At 34.5% G+C, this 16,818-nt stretch overlaps 1 protein-coding gene across 4 annotated transcripts in view; it reads left to right on the top strand.

The window, feature by feature from the left end:
* NELL2 (neural EGFL like 2) overlaps positions 1-16,818 on the top strand; it is a 415,912-nt gene that overhangs the window by 145,226 nt on the left and 253,868 nt on the right. For all 4 annotated transcript variants that reach the window (XM_045365097.3, XM_005570625.5, XM_065524062.2 and 1 more), the window contains exons 7-10: positions 2,346-2,418; positions 2,536-2,618; positions 3,503-3,631; positions 4,794-4,896. In XM_045365097.3, coding sequence (XP_045221032.1) covers positions 2,346-2,418; positions 2,536-2,618; positions 3,503-3,631; positions 4,794-4,896 — 388 coding nt within the window. The remainder of the gene's footprint in view (positions 1-2,345; positions 2,419-2,535; positions 2,619-3,502; positions 3,632-4,793; positions 4,897-16,818) is intronic.

Genomic DNA, 16,818 nt, shown 5'->3' with positions numbered 1-16,818 from the left:
GGCAAAAGTCTGAGAATGAAATGTAAATTCTTTCTAATGAGTTTCAGAACGTAGATTTTACTTTTTATGGTGTGAAACAAAACAATTTGATTTGTAAGTTAGAAAATTTGTGTCTATTTCTTTTTTTTAACAGTAATATTTTATTTAGCCAGCAAACATTATTTTCTCTTCTTTTTTTCAATGAGTTTAATCATTAGATATTACAGAAATGATCACAAGGCTGCAATCAGGGCAGTTAACATGTCATTCTTTGAATTAACCTTTCAAAGAAATACAAATCTAAAATGTTAACATACAAATAAACTCTCCACCACTGAAATATAACCTTTGATGATACTTCTACAAGGATGTTAATAGAGGATTGAAAGCTTTTTAGTATATATTATTCATGGTCTCCTTGTACTGCGGAAAGTGAGAAAGGAATACACATATGTGCACAAATCTGTCAAAAGAGAAAGCAGTCATAATTTATATCTTTTCCTTTAGTATGTACTTAGAGACAACACTTCATAGAATTTCGTCATTGGAGAGGCTCTAAAGGACATGTCATCTAACTTTCCATATTTTAAAGATGAAGAAATAAAGTCCAGAAAATTGCTTGACTATAAGCCCATAGTGCAATCATTTTCCCCCAGTGACTATGACAGTCCCTACAACATGGAATGGCTCAATGAATGATTACCACATCAAACAATGATAAGTGATAGGTTCCACTCATAGATTTCAAGGTAGAGTATGTACCAGTGAATTTAGTTGTTTTCTAAGCAAAGTTTATAATTCTATAAAGGTGTTTTGGGAATGTATTTAAACATTGTCTATTACCAGGAAGCCAGATACTTGAAATATATGATTCCATCTAATTGTAGCCTTGCTAGTCTTGATGCAGGGTCATTTTTTCTCTTTTACTATACATAAACCTGTACAGAGGGGCAAAGTAACTTGTTGAAAGCCAGGCAAATAGTAAGTGACACAAATGGGAAATTGGTTCCATGCTTGCAAATCCTGAAACCATGCACTTTTCCCAGGTAAGGGATAGCAGATGTATGCTGTGAGTCCCAAATCTTGTCTCTATTTAATTGTGACAGTCTTTCCCATGGAGCCTGAGTGTGGCCTCAAAATCTCCACATGTCAATTATGTGTACAACTCTAGGGGTCATTCTCTTTATTGTAGTCTATAAATAGCATCCATTAGAGTTGTACAGTGCACAAACTTACATAACTGTACATGGTAGCCTTGTTTTTATGTTGCTGCTTCTAAGTGATAAGAGTTGGTACACAATTTACTTCTTCAATCTAGGCCCAAGCACACAATGGATCCAGTAATACCCACACAGTAAATACTTAAATATTTATCATTCGCATTGATACATGCTATTAATCAGATTAAACATGTGCAAGACATAGAGACCAGTATTTGACTGGTAAATCTTTATAGGTACGTTTAAAATTATCTTGATATCATGTTGGTACTGTTATCCCTATCATTAGATATTTTGTTTGCATTTTTTAAATGGATGAAGTAAAATATTTATTTAATAAAATATATAAAGGCCATGAAGAAATGGGGGGAGGGTGGCAGATAAAAGAGACAGCTGGATGTGTCTGACAGATCATTTCTGAACCACCATTGGCCTTTGCTTTAGGAGCCCAGCAAGCTGGAAGCTAGTTATAACTTAATGACTAAGTATGCATGTAAATTTTGTCTATAAACATGTGATAAAATTTTCTGTGTAAAACAGGTCATTTCCAACTGACGTTTAAAAAATTATCATTGTAAACTTTCTGTACTCATAAGAACTCATCACTATATCTTGCTGTAGCAGTTTAATGAATCTATTGTCCTTTTTGACTTGAGAAATTAGTTTTAAAAGATCCAACTGAAAAATGAGAAATGCTCAAATGAGCATGCTTTCATGACTCAGTTTTTCTATTCTTTTCTTTCCAATAATTAAAGTTAATTTAAAATTGGTATCAGTTTCAGAGTTGCTGAAGCTAGAAATTATTATCAGGTTGATTTTTTTAAAGGTCATTTTCAAGCCCGTCAGTGGCTAACTAAAAATAACTTCTCAAAACAACATAACTATTGCTTCTTAATTATATCTTGACATTTAATCTTAAGGCTTTAAAAACATTATCAATAAGAGAATACCTGGGTAATCATCTATTGTGCCTGATGAATTTCTTTCCCTTTGGTATAAAGTGGAAATAATGTATTAACAAAGACTTTTTACTCAGGGATTTTAGTGAGTGTGTTCTGTAATATTTTCCTTCGTGAACTTGACCATTGAACATAATTTGAGCAAATGAAAGTCATATGTCTTTTTTTTTCTATTTTTCACACACAGGGTATAATGCAAGATGTGCAATTACTTGTCATGCCCCAGGGATTTATTGCTCAATGCCCAGATCTTAATCGCAGTAAGTCTATTTGTTCTTGCACTGTGGAGTTCCCATGTATTAGTTGTCAGCATAGACTTAACCAGATTGAACCCCTTATAAATGCATCTTGACCAAATGTAGTGTTTGTAATTCCAGCCTGTCCAACTTGCAATGACTTCCATGGACTTGTGCAGAAAATCATGGAGCTACAGGATATTTTAGCCAAAACATCAGCCAAGGTAAAAGCTACTCAAAAATACAGTGAGGAAGCTTAAAAATCCTTGATGTTCCCAATACTTCCTTTTATAACCATAGATTTTCACCTTCGAGGCTCTTCTTATACTATACTGTTTGCTAGGACTGACTCTAAATTCCTGCTTAAGGGAAGGCTTATAAATATTAAAATCCTAGCCATCTGTATAACAAATGATTCAGTAAATCAGGAATGAGGCAGATTACCTAATTTATACACTGCTTACTACAGGAGGATTTATTGTTTAGTTTTTATTATTATTTATTTTTATTTAGTTTTTCATTACAAGCAAGGAGGCAGGAGGACAGTGTAAAGAATATAGACACTAGAATTGTATCAAAGAAATGGTCCCATAAATGCTTTCTATCACTATGTTACAGTTCTGGGTTTATTTACTAATATCTTAAGCACATATCAGGTTTACCTACAATTTCACTAGACTTATAATTTTGTATAGTAGTTACAGATTACCTGATGGTTGTGTTGTATGGTGTATGATTTGTTTCTTATACAACACAGATTCTGAATTGTGTTTTTTGCTTGAATAAGCATATTAATGAAATTAAACATTTTTCTTTTAAATGGAAAATGCTTCTCTGCATTTGAGTGATGTTGTTTTGAATTAACCTTTGATTTGTGTCTTATAAATTATGTTGTTTGTTTCTAAGGCAGGGAGCAAATTTATCACAAAAAGGAGAAAAAAACATTCTTTAAAATTAAAGTCTTAAATATGTTTATGGCAAGTGGTTGATGAGCACAGCCATCGTTACTGCTACATACTTTAAAAAAAATAGATGCCTGCTGGAGTGTTTCACATTTCTGTGTTTCTGGAAGGATGAACAATGTAAAACCCCTTCTTTTGTGCCACAGCTGTCTCGAGCTGAACAGCGAATGAATAGATTGGATCAGTGCTATTGTGAAAGGACTTGCACCATGAAGGGAACCACCTACCGAGAATTTGAGTCCTGGACAGACGGCTGTAAGAACTGCACATGCCTGGTATGGCTTCTATTTGAGTTGAGACTAAGGGAACTCAGATGCTCCCACTCTTTAAAAATTTATTAAAACAATGTAATCATGAAAATTTCAAGACCCATTTCCTCAAGACACAACACTAAAGTGCCAACAAACCTGGTCATATCTAAAGAACTGTATTGCATTATTAAAAACACTGTCTAGGTTCTAAAGATGATTATGGTTTAGGAATGCTATAAAGTTTATCAGTACACACATGAAGTTAGCAATTTAAATGAGGTAAAGTGATTCCTAAAGAAGACTATCCTCTTATCCTTAGTATTTCCAGAGATTTTTCTCCCTTGTGTTTTCATGAGTGCATTTTGATGAAACTAAGTCATATGCAGCATTAAATATTGTGTCCAGATTGAGCAATATAAACAAATGATAGAGTTTAAATGATTGGGACAATCTAATAGTTTACTAATATGGTGGAATACAAATTATAGAGTTTAAATAAATGTGATTTTGCTAATTGCTCTCTAATGAAGTGGAATATTTTATTGCATTATGAGTTCAGAAATATATGTTCATTTTCAAAGAAAAGTTCAAAGTGAGTTTGGTTTTAAACTTTTAAATTACACATGAACTCATCTGTTAAAGCTGGTTTTCTGGAAAGAAGTCAGACATCTATGTGAATTAGGCTTTTTAAAAAATTTCTCAAAATTCATCCAGTTTATTCAAAAACAGAGTATCTTGCATATAAAAAGATCAAAAGTCGTTCAGAACTCTGTGTGTGTGTGTGTGTGTGCGCGTGTGCACGCGCACACACGCGTGCATGTGCGTGTGCGTGATACAATTTTTATTCAGGAACATAATATGTTCCTAAATTTTTAAAATGGGGAGCAAAAGTCAAATTGAGTAAAAGATGGAATGTGGTGTAGTGAAGTCAATAAAACGTCTGGGAACCCTGAGCAGCCAGCTACGTGGGAGCTCTGGCCACCTTTAGGAATCAAATTCCTGATGGTGGTCTTGGCTCCAGTTTGGCGCCTCCTTGTGGTGATTATCAGCACCACCTCCCCTCCTGGCAATGGCCTCTTCTGTTCTCTTCATATGAAGAGTTTAAAATTTAAGGAATGGATTCAAAAATTCTTGAAAACTACTAAACTCCAACATGGAAATTCTTTAAATATTGTTTCCTTTTCAGAATGGAACAATTCAGTGTGAAACTCTAATCTGCCCAAATCCTGACTGCCCACTTAAGTCGGCTCTTGCGTATGTGGATGGCAAATGCTGTAAGGAATGCAAATGTGAGTATAACTTTTATGATGAATACTTTCTTTGGAAAAATAAAGCTCTGTATTAATAAGCATTCACCCATCATTGGTTTAATCTAGGCAAGCTAAATAGCTTTCAGAAGTGATGGAAAAAAGGAAGAATAATTTCTCTGTTTTGCTTGATTAGTTCTTTTCCATTTTAAAATGCTATGCCCCTATTCCAGTAGGACAATTTTTTCTTGGAGTAATCTATTCCATATAGTGATAGTAGTAGGAAAGATGTGTAAGAAACTTACCAGAAGGCATTTCACTAATTGTACTATTTATTGTGTCTCCCAAATAGATTAATAATGGTCCACACGGCCACAATAACCAAGGAAATCCATGACACAAGTGGCCTTCAGCAGCAGAAGATATGCTGTCCCATTAGCCCAAACAACAGAAGTCCACATTATTATAGGATTGTCCAGTGTAGATAAGGGCCATGGCCTTCATTCAGGGAAAAAAAGGCTCACACCACCGTGTGTGGAAGCTTTTCTGCCTTTTAGCAGTCATTATATAGCAGTTCACTTCTGATGTCAGAAAATACTTTTTGAATCATCTGTAACTACCCTTAACTGGGTTCTAGATCATTCAATAAATAGTGGAAATAATTTCTGTATGTTTCTAATACTTTAAAAGACTTCACTTAAACCTTTGTTAAAAAGAGTATTTAAAAATTTAGCTATTTTTTTTTCCACAAAGGAGTAGTAACATACATGAAAACTGAGTTGTTTTAAAGTTTGTGGAATATATAGAGCTCTGTAAATGCAAGTGTATTTATATGTATACTCTCAAAAAGACAAAGTGGGCATAAGTGAAGGGGGGTGGAGAGAGAGAGGGACAGTAGCAATGTGCTACAGCTGCTGAGGGTGACAAGCTATCAGAGAAAAATCAGGAAGTTGCTTCATAGTCCATTGGTTTAACTCCCTCAGGAATGCATTTATATTTAATTTTATTAGGCTTTACATTGAAGCCAATCCATCTCATAAAAGTGTATTAGCCTAGTCAAGTCGATTCAGTGGAACTAGGAAGGATTGAATACAATTTTTCTTACATGTCACTAGCTAATTTTCTTGATGAGAAATAATCTGCATTTTTCTGGGACTTCTCTTAATAAAAGGAGGCTTGTGGTAATATCATATAGTTTTCTTTGTAGGTGGTTGCAGAGAGGAAGGAAGAAGGACCATATATACATATATGACTTCATATTCATAATACGATAGCAAGGAATCATAGTTTTTGCCTTAACTTCTCTTTTTTTTTTTTTTTTTTTGAGACGGTGTCTTGCTCTGTCTCCCAGGCTGGAGTGCAGTGGTGCGATCTCGGCTCACTGCAAGCCCCACCTGATGGGTTCACGCCATTCCCCTGCCTCAGCCTCCCGAGTAGCTGGGACTACAGGCACTCGCCACCATGCCCAGCTAATTTTTTTGTATTTTTAGTAGAGACAGGGTTTCACCGTGTTAGCCAGGATGGTCTCGATCTCCTGACCTTTTGATCCACCTGCCTCGGTCACCAAAAGTGATGCGATTACAGGCGTGAGCCACGACACCTGGCCCTGCTTTAACTTCTTTTATCCTTCTTTCCATCCATAATTCTATGTTGTCATTCATGGATATGACAGATTTTCATTAAGTGTTGTCAGTGTTATTAGATATGGGTTGATTAAAATAACGGGCCATTGTGAGAGATTCGTCAGAAGTAAATTTCAATTCTGATCTTACCATTTGTCTCTGTTACCAGGAGTAAACTGCAGACTAAATCGGATTAATGCTTGAATTCTTCCCAATAAGCATGCAGTTAGACATAATGAAATGATAAAATATTTTGAGATTCATTAATGAAGAATGTTTCGGGCAGTCTTTGGTGTTAATGATTGAAAACCAACTGTTTGCTTCATATAGAAAATAGTTAAACCTGGAAGTGAGTAATCAGTGAGCAGACCACAAGGTAATGAAAAAAAAAAAAAAGTCATAGGCTCTCATTAGATATGGCCAAAAAATAATAAGTATAAAGTGACTTTATCTTTCTGTTCACATTTAATGATATAGAAGATAAGTACCATGGAATAGAGAAGATTCATGCCTATGTTTGCTTGTTATTTTAAAGATTTGAAATTTTAGTTTTAATGAATTAAACATTTTACTAGAGCTAGCAAGAAATTTCAGTAAACAGCCATAGATATTTCCCCGTAGGGAAATAAGCATTTAGTTCATATGGTGCATATTCTTAGAGGTTCTTTTTGGGAATGAGTCTCCGCAAAGCACAATTTAAAAATAAGTCACTGACAATATCCAGAAAACGTGCTTCTGAAAAGTCTTGTAGAAGACAAATAATACTTAAAATAAATGTAATAGTAATCCTTTGACTGACTTGCTTAAATAGTACAGATTTTCATATGTATTTACAGTGGGAGAAACCAATAGTTACACATACCTATGATGTCTTGTGTGTGTGTATGTGTGTGTGTATCACCATTGCATGTGAGGAGAAACAGTCTTATTTTCCTATGTTAATTCCACAGTAGTGTCACTGTTAAAATTTATGAAAATCTAATTTTAGTGGAGAAGTAAATTCCTATGTTTTTTACTCTTTTAAATGAATATAAGCCCTCTTCTTAGACCCTACACTGATCCTATCTTTGAAATGCTTCTGCTCAATTGCCTTTTTAATGACAAAACACGATAAAATAGATTATTATTGAAAACTGTTTAAAGAGATTAATCACTTACTATTTCTAAAGCCCTTGGAAGGTAAAGCATATAACCTAACTGCTGAATGTGACTCTGCCAAGATTGAAATGAACGAAACACCTGCATGTGGCCAGTCACTTTTTGGTGTTCTTCCTTTAATGCTTTCAGGCTTGCTTCATCAGAGTTGTTTGCCCATTTCTGGGCAGTCTTATTTGGCAGCTTCCTTTGTACTTTCCCTCAGCAACTTCAATTCCAGCTCGTTATCTGAATATAAATACTGGTGAATAGCAACAAGGTTGTTGTTCTGGGAAAGAAGTGGGAAGAAACCAAGCGTTTTCTTTATTTGAATCTACGTAAACAAAGCATTGGGAGGAGGGGCTTAATTTCCTGCCTGGACCATTAAAATAGTGTGCTGGAGTTAAACAGAGGATAAAATCCAAAGGCAGGAATGCCAAGGCCAAATCGTTAAAGCCATAGTAATTACAGCCATAATGAAGCCATATTGCTTCTATAGGTTACAAGACACATACTTTGTGCCTCATTTGATCTTTGCAGCTCTATAAATAGGTATTATCTCCATCTTCCTAATAAGGAGAATTCCAAGCCATTCAGGAACATGCAGTTAGAGGTCTCAGAGAAGTTCCATCTGAAAGTGCTGTGCTTTGACAGCCTGCTTTCCTTTTTTTTAAAAAAACCGTCTGTTACAATTAATCTAAGTGATCTACTTTTATCGACCAGTAGCTAAGCTCACCAGAGGTGTTTTGGAATCCTAGTTGAGTCTTAGGCGGCAGAGTTTGCTTTCACCACTCATCCTCTTCCCTTTCAGTCACCATCTCCTCCACATCCTTTATCCCGGTCTCAGGCTGTCAACTAGCAAACAGGGAGATTTAGTGACACATATTCAAGATAGCTGTAGAAAATGGAAAGTATAAATATTTTAGGTGACTTTAACTCTGAAATAGAGTTACGTCAAGATATGATTAAAGTACATAAAATCTCAACCCAGATTTAAAAAAAAAAAGAATTATCAGAAAATAATTGATTGAAATTCTAGGAAATTGAACGTTACCAAAAGTCACTGAATTTATAAAACAATTTAGTTTTTCTGAATATTCATGCTATTACATGGATGCGTGCCTTTATTTATTTATTTATGTTGATTGTAGATTCAGGCTTGTATACAGAGCTGTGCTTCACAGGAAAGGCGGTTGATGAAAATAGGGAATCTGAGGCAAATCTAAACTGATGCTGTAATGTCTTTCCTCCATTATTAGAAAGTTCTCAAATACAGGGAATGGGAATGTGACCATCAGAACTGGTTGGTATTTGCCTAGTAGCAACAGTTAAAGTGGTGTTTCCTCAGAGTCCAGAATTATATGAATAAATAAAATTCATCATTCTTTTGGTTGAGCAAGGTCAGAGTTTCATTATATAATATAGATTACACTTTAATAATCTATATTAAATTAAATATATTAAATCTCTAATCTGTGCTGATTAGACATCAGATTATTTTAAACTTAATTTTAAAAGCAGTCTTGGTTTAGTTAAAGTGGACTTACTGTAATATCTTTGCATATTCAGTAGTTAATTCTGTGAGTTACAAGTCAGATTTTCTGGGTTTGAATTCTGACTCCACAACTTATTAGCTGTGAGACTTTGGTCAAATTGCTTAACTTCTCATGGCCTCAGTTGCCTCATTTGTATAATGGAAATGACAATTGTATCTACTTCATAGGGTGTAAGCATTGAATAGGTAATAAATGTAAAGTGCCTAGAACAACGTTAACTATTATTACTGTTTTTTATTAAAAGGGTCACCCATGTTTTTATTAAATTATAAAGTAGTGAAATGATCTTATTAGTTCATTGCCTTTAGATCTTAAAGCTACATAGGACTTCAAGGGTTCTTTGAAACAGCCATTTGCTTTTGGGAGGTATGGTTTTATTATCCCCATTTTATGGAAGAATAATGCCAGGTAGATTAAGTGACGTTATAAGATCAAATAGTATGTAATACAAGGTAATTTTTTTCTCTCAAATTGTGTCCTGATTTCCCCAAGGCCATTCTCTTCCCCAATATTGTGGGCATATCTTAATCAAGGTTGAAACCCAGAACTAATATGTCAATATTATGTACTGATTTGAGTGTCTGGCTTCGTTACTCAGAATCATCTTTGTGAGACTCATCCGTATTTTTGATGCGGATCAAAAATGTAGCTGCATCTCATTCATACTTATTGCATCATTGTAATGTCCATTGCAGATCAGTTTTACTTATTGCTGCATATATTTTATTTGTGTTTGTGTACCACAATTCAGTCTATTGTTGGACAGCAGTTAGGTAGTTTGCCAATTTGTGCTATGTGAAGAGTACTCCTAGAATAATTCTTTACATGTTTCTTGGTCTTAGTTATGTATGTATTTCTGATGGGCATATAGTTAAAACAGTGGAATTATTTGATCAGGGGGTAAAACTGTTTGACTCTATGGCAAAACCAATTTTCCAAACAGTTTTCCAAAGTGGTTATCCTAGTTTATTTTCTCACCAACAAGGTACGAAAATTCCCGTTGCCCCACACCCTCACCCACACTTGGCATTTTTAGTCTTTTTAATTGTAACATTATGACAAATGATGTTGGTAAATGATATTGTGCCACAGCCTAAGTTTGTTATTTCCCAGGTGACTAAAGAAGATGAGTGCCTTTTTAATCTATTTATGGGCTGCTTTCATTAATATCAAATAATAAAAAGTAAGAGTAAATATTTTGTATTTATACTTTTCCAAAGAACAATTTTCTTCTTTTTAATAGAAGTAGTAATTTGGAGGCTTATTTTATTTGCACATCAGTATAGATGATTCTGGTCCTGTCACCTTAAAATGCATAGCAAAGTAGGGGTAGTGGAGATTAAATGATTGCTGCTCAAGTACTTAGTGATTTTAAAAAATTGGATGATAATCTGATAAAATGGAATCAGAGATTTCTGAACATGTGTTCTTGACTTTTCAACAAAAATCAGCACAATATAATTCACCAACAATTTTTTTTTTGTTCTTAACAGAGGGGGAAAACATAATTTATGCAGGCTATGGTAAAAAAGAAAATAATTTTGAAACAAAATAACCAATAGACATAGCTGTTTTTACAATAATGCTGGGAGCCTGGGAAATATTCAGGATGTACTGGAGGTTCTCATGCATGAACACAATTATAAATTAGTTGATATGATAGAGACACGAGGGGCCACATGAACAGAATGCCAATATAGAATGAGAGGAATTATGTAATAATGAAAAAGGTAGAAGTAGCAATCAAATGAAAGGTGTGTTGTTTTACATATCAGATGCACTGTTTTAAGAATATTTCTTGAAAGTCTGTGGTCAGTAAGGAATTTTATGACACAGCAAAAAATTGAATGAGCTGAAAGCTCATTCAGCTCATTCGGCCTTGGTCTGGACCTTCTTTTCTCACTAAAATTACTTTAATTTAGTATTTGAAATAACATTGAATAAATCATAGAATTAGAACACTTTTATAATTCTATACGTATATGTGACAAATGGGCAAGAAAAATAGTTCATTTGTGTATTACTTTAGATAATGAGCTTCTGATAGGGAATGTTTTCTCTAAAGACAAATAGCTAAATTTATTAAAGAGAGATTGCATTAAGATAATCCTGTAGGCTTCCTAAATACTGTACTGTCATTAATTTTATCTTAATTAAAAAAATAAACCCTTTAAAAAGGCAGCTGGCATACTGCTACCTTTTAAACATTATGAAAACTGATAAATGTCAAATCAGTGGAAAAATACTGAATTGGCAATATATTAATAAACTAGAATAATTAACAGTACAGCCTTCAGATTAATTACTATGAGACAGCATGTGATATGTTTTAATGATCTTTAGAAAAATATAAATCTACTGTTAGTCAGATCATAGCAGAGCTGGAATGCCAGGGAAATGTAGGGCAGAATCACAGAGTGATTACAATGTCACAGTGACTTAGCTGTTGTGTCCTGTATTCTAGTCCTGGGTAGTGTAAGTTGTTTAAGTCTACCATTCCTTCTTCCCAATTCTAGTACAGTATTTTTAATGCTTTAATTAAAAATAATGCATGTGTATAATAAATATGCAAACCATGCAAACAGATATAAAATGAACCATAAAAACCTCCCTATTCTTTCTCCTCCAAACTTCCGGTTTTTGTGTATTCCTCCAGATGACTTTTCATGCATCTACTCACATTGCCTGTCTAGGCTTTTTATGTATTATAAATGATGTTAAGCATTTTCCTGAACTTTATTTTTTATTAATAACATATACTGGAGATATTTTCATATTAAATAAAAAATAGTTGCATATTATTCCATTTAGTTTATTATTTTATTTCTTCCCTCTCTAAAGATATTTTGATGTTTCTAATTCATTTATATATTTGTTATGAGAAACAATATTGCAGGAAGCCATTAATGCATAATCTTGGTGCAGTCTTATGGCTTTATCTATAGAGTAAGTTGCTAAGGATGGAGTTGCTGTGTCAAAGACTACGACACTTTAAATATTGTCAGTTTTTGCCAAATTATTCTTTTTTTTTTTTTTTTGAGACGGAGTCTCGCTCTGTCACCCAGGCTGGAGGGCAGATGGTCCCAGATGTTTTCTTCCTTTGGCAAGGGAGCACCAGGTGGCAGTGCTGAGGGAAGCCTGAAAACAGCACATTTCTCTGGGTTTCACTAGATCTTTAGAAAAGGCATTAGGGGGCTTTTTTTCTCTTTCCCCAGCAACCTTGACAAGAAAATGGCAATTAATGGGAGATATTTTAATGAGAGATAGTCAGTGGAAGCCCAAACGTTCTTGTTTTACCACAAACAATGTTGTCTGGTGCACTCATATAAAATTATTGTTAAAGTAATTGCTGTTCTGCATCTTCAATAAATTCCACAGATGGCATAGGAATGTATTGACCTCCCATTTTTTCTGATATGAAAGTGGGTTTTCCGGTAGATGTAACACAGATACTGTTTTCTGGCTCTAAGGCATTATACTGTGCCTATTTAATCATGTTTTATTTAAAAATAATAGAGTACTCAGCTTCTAGTTCTTCATTCTGAATTGCAATTCCTCTTCATTATTAAAATCCTTGAATAAATGTATTTTGTGGATTTTATTTTTCATGTCCCATTACACTTTCTCAAAAGAATTTCTCTGCACATATAATGACATTGCTTAAGTGTCCTAAGACTTTTCAGAAGAAAGCGTTATGCAAATCTGTCTGCAATAATAATTAAATCAAACTGTCTAGCACAGTTCTAGGGGACCAAAATGGGATTGTTTAGGTGATCAGAAGGCTAGTCCTCCTTCTTAGTACCATAAGGCTTTGAAATAAGTAAGAGGATTTCAGATTTATACCAAAGCAAAAGAGCCATAATCTAGGTATCATTTATAGGAGACCCAATTTAAGAGAGAAGAAAAACAGGCAGAAAATGCAACTTTTTATCTCCAGTGCTGTTAAGTAATTGTTTTAAAAAATGAACTTATTTTCTTCTCAATTGAGATAATACAAAATGGCATTTTTGAAATAAGAATAGGGAAGAATGAGACATAGGCAATTTAAAGCATCTTTGAAGTTGATTTTGGCAATTACGTGGAAAGTAGTAACTCCGACATCCCAGCTGCACAATGAAGGTAAAGGGACAACATAGTTCCCATTGGAGAATAAAGCCGTGGCTTCCACGTCCTCAACCAAATGCACAAAACCACAACTCAGCCGCACTGGCCTCTCCAGTGGCTACCTTGAAAATGGTGTGTGGCCTTCAGTTTTCTGTACGTATTTATAAATGGTATAAAATTATTATAGATTAGGAATGAAATAAAACATAATGATATGGGAGCTTAGTATGAGGAAGGGACAGAAAGGAATTCACTTTTTCAGTTCAGAGATGGTTGTGATAAAGCAGAATTCAAATGCATTTCTTTTTTTTTTTTTTTTTTCCCTGATACGGAGTCTTGCTCTGTCGCCCAGGCTGGAGTACAGTGGCACGATCTTGACTCACTGCAGCCTCCAACTCCTGTAGCTGGGATTACAGGTGCCAACCACCATGCTCAGCTAATTTTTGTACTTTTAGTAGAGATGGGGTTTGGCCATTTTGGCCAGTCTGGTCTCAAACACCTCAAGTGATCTGCCCGCCTTTGCCTCCCAAAGGGCTTGGATTACAGAAATGAGCCACTGCTCCCCGCCAATTCAGACACATTTCAGTTTAAAGATGGTTGAGATGGAGTACAGTTTAAGCACATTTGCTTTTATACAAAAGCTGGCCCCTAATTTAAAAATATTTAACTATAAAAAATACCACATGAAATTGCCTTAAAAATTGTTCCTGGAGTTGGTGGTGGTAAGAATGGAGCTTCTTCCAATTTAGGAATGTTAAGCTGGTAAAGTATTTGTCAGAATAGCTGCTGCAATCCCACTCTGAGCCACAGTATATATTTCACCTATATTATATACTAAAGCCCCTACTTAGATTTTGTTTCTAAATGGCAACAGCTCCTGTTCACACCCCTTTCACCCCAGTTGCTAGAATGTTGTCTATATTAGGGAACTGGCCACATGGTCTCTGGAATTTGGGTTAAGCCATAGGGCCACATCAGGATTTTAGGATTTAAGGCTCAGATCTGGAGTTATTGATTGTTTTATACTTTAGTTACATTGTGAGTTAAAAAAAAAATTCTCAGCTGCCTTCATAATGGCCCTCACTTATAAATATTATTGCAAGTTATAAAGAGATGTCTCACAAATACTTGTGCATCAAACTCAGTAACCCAGGAAAGATAATTTGAAGTCCATATAGCACAATAGATAATATGCAGATATAATGTTTATGATTTTAACCATTGGAAAGTGACCTCCATGATCCATAACATTGACAATTTTTGCTGAGACTCGATTTTTTTTTTCAGACAAGCTGTAAGGTCTGTATACAGGAGCACGTCCCTTAGCTCAGTGCTGCTTAAATTTTAATGGGGATAGGAATCATCTGGAGATTGTGTTAAAATAAGAATTCTCAATCAGTGTTTCAGGGTGGGGCCTACAAGTTTGCATTTCTAACCAGTTCCCAGGTGAAGCGAACACTGCTGGTTCGTGGAACATGCTTCAATTAGCAAGGACTCAGTGAACAGGTGTGCATCCCTGACTGTCCAGGAGCTCAATACTGCTTTTTTTTTTTCTCTCTCTCTCTCTCTTTTTGATCTTAAGTATGCAGTAAGATGTCAGGATATGTTTTAGGGATATTTTAAGCTGACATTTTAAAAGTGTGAGAGCTTAACAAGAATCATCTCTCTTGTTTCTCATAATGGCTCCCAATTTACAGAAGAAATTGAAGCTTAAGGAGGTTACTTCTCTTGCCTGAGATAAGCCAGCTAGTAAAGTGGCAGCATCACAATTTAAACATATGCAGTGTTTCTTGTGCACTGTCTCATACAATTTGCAACGTATTTCATCAATGGAAATAGAAAATTAGTTTAAATGGAGAATTTCAAAAGTTTGTGATGTTCTGGAGATATCAAGGACTTTAATTATCCATATGTTCAATGGTTATGTAAGTACTTAGGAAATATGATTTTATAATAGTTATTTCTATATGATTAGTAAGAGAAGAGAGAAAAATCAAAAGTAAATCTTCTAGTATTTCTTATTAAAATGAAATGTGTAGGCCTATTATTGAAAGCACAACTTTTCATTACTTTGTAAGACTTCATACATAGAATGGAAACTATCAATTCTGGGATAGTTCAGGAAGAGAAATTTCAAAAGCAAATGTCTTCTGGTTGGATTTTACGTGTTCTTGGTAAATAAAGAATAGAGAAAACACACTGAATTAAAATTAAAAGTATCTATATAAAAGGTTTAGACCCACCTTGATTATTAACTGGAATTCCTAAAAGTCAGTGATCATGTGGAATTCTTCTTTGGTCCCAAAAGCTTTTTGAAAAAGTTTTCTTTACATTTGTATTAGATGAGGTCTTTTTCTGAATACTTGTGGAATAAATCACATCTGTCTAATTTCCCAGGCCTTTGTAGCTTGGCGTAGTCCCGTAAAATAGTTGTAGTTTATTCTGGGTAGTTCTGCTGAGAAAGATTGTGCCATCTCAATGCTAAATTAAACTGTTCTCTTCCAACATGTTAACTATTGGTACTCCACATACATTGAAGTCTTTGGTTTTTTATTGTAAATCTTGTAAGGATAAGAAGATTAATAAAAGCAATACAGCATTGGAAAACTTTAGGACAATGCATTTTCCATAAGCTTAACTTCTCTTTTCTCCTTTGTAAAAATTCTCCCATTAATCCACCCTCTTAGAATTGTGCTCTGTACCACTTGATTCTTGAGGTTATTTTAAAGATGGTGATTTACAAGGAATTAGTGAGCTCGCACAAATATATCTCATGATGCTAAAAGCAAGTGTTGGCAGATGGCCCTGGATATTCTCTTGGTCTTTGTTTAACCTAGTCAAGCCTTTTAAACCAGTTTTAGGATCTTGTAATTTACTGTAGCATTATTTGTAAGAAAACACAAACCAAGAGCCTTTTGTTTGTTGGCCTAAATCATTATTATTAGATTTAGGAAGCTAATCCTTTATTATGCTTTAAGAAAGATGAAAAAATGCAGTTGATAACATATTATTTTCATACTATTTTGTGGATAAGCATCATGCTTTTAAACCAATAAAAAAATGAGCTTTCTTGACCACAAATTAGGACCTTTTACGGCAAAGCAATATTAATAATTCACCCATCTATGTTCATGCTTATAGTCTACCTCCACCATTTCTCAGGCCCTGAATCTCAGAAAGGTCACTTTTATTTCTTAGTTGGAAAGAAGGGAGGGAGTGGGCTGGGATAGAACAAGATGCACATTGTACTTGTTCACTGATTTATTTAATATATTAATGTCTCTTCAGACCACAGTTCCTAAATACTGAAGGACTTAGAGCTGGGGGAGACAATCAGTAGAATATGAAGTGGGATGTAAGAATTGGATTAACTTTCCTGGCTGAGTTTTCCATGTGCCTAGGAATGAATTTAGGAGCTGGAGAATATTTCTTGAAATGATCTAGAAATAGTAATATGGAATGATTGTTCTAGGCATATACAAATTAAGTGAAATAAAGGTGAAATGAGTGTTTTAGCACCAAATCTCTTTTCCGTAATCATGTAATGA

Source organism: Macaca fascicularis, chromosome 11, assembly GCF_037993035.2.
Source record: "Macaca fascicularis isolate 582-1 chromosome 11, T2T-MFA8v1.1".
Lineage (NCBI taxonomy): Eukaryota > Metazoa > Chordata > Mammalia > Primates > Cercopithecidae > Macaca > Macaca fascicularis.
The sequence above is the reverse complement of the archived record's forward strand: the minus strand, read 5'-3'. Positions and strand labels throughout refer to the sequence as shown.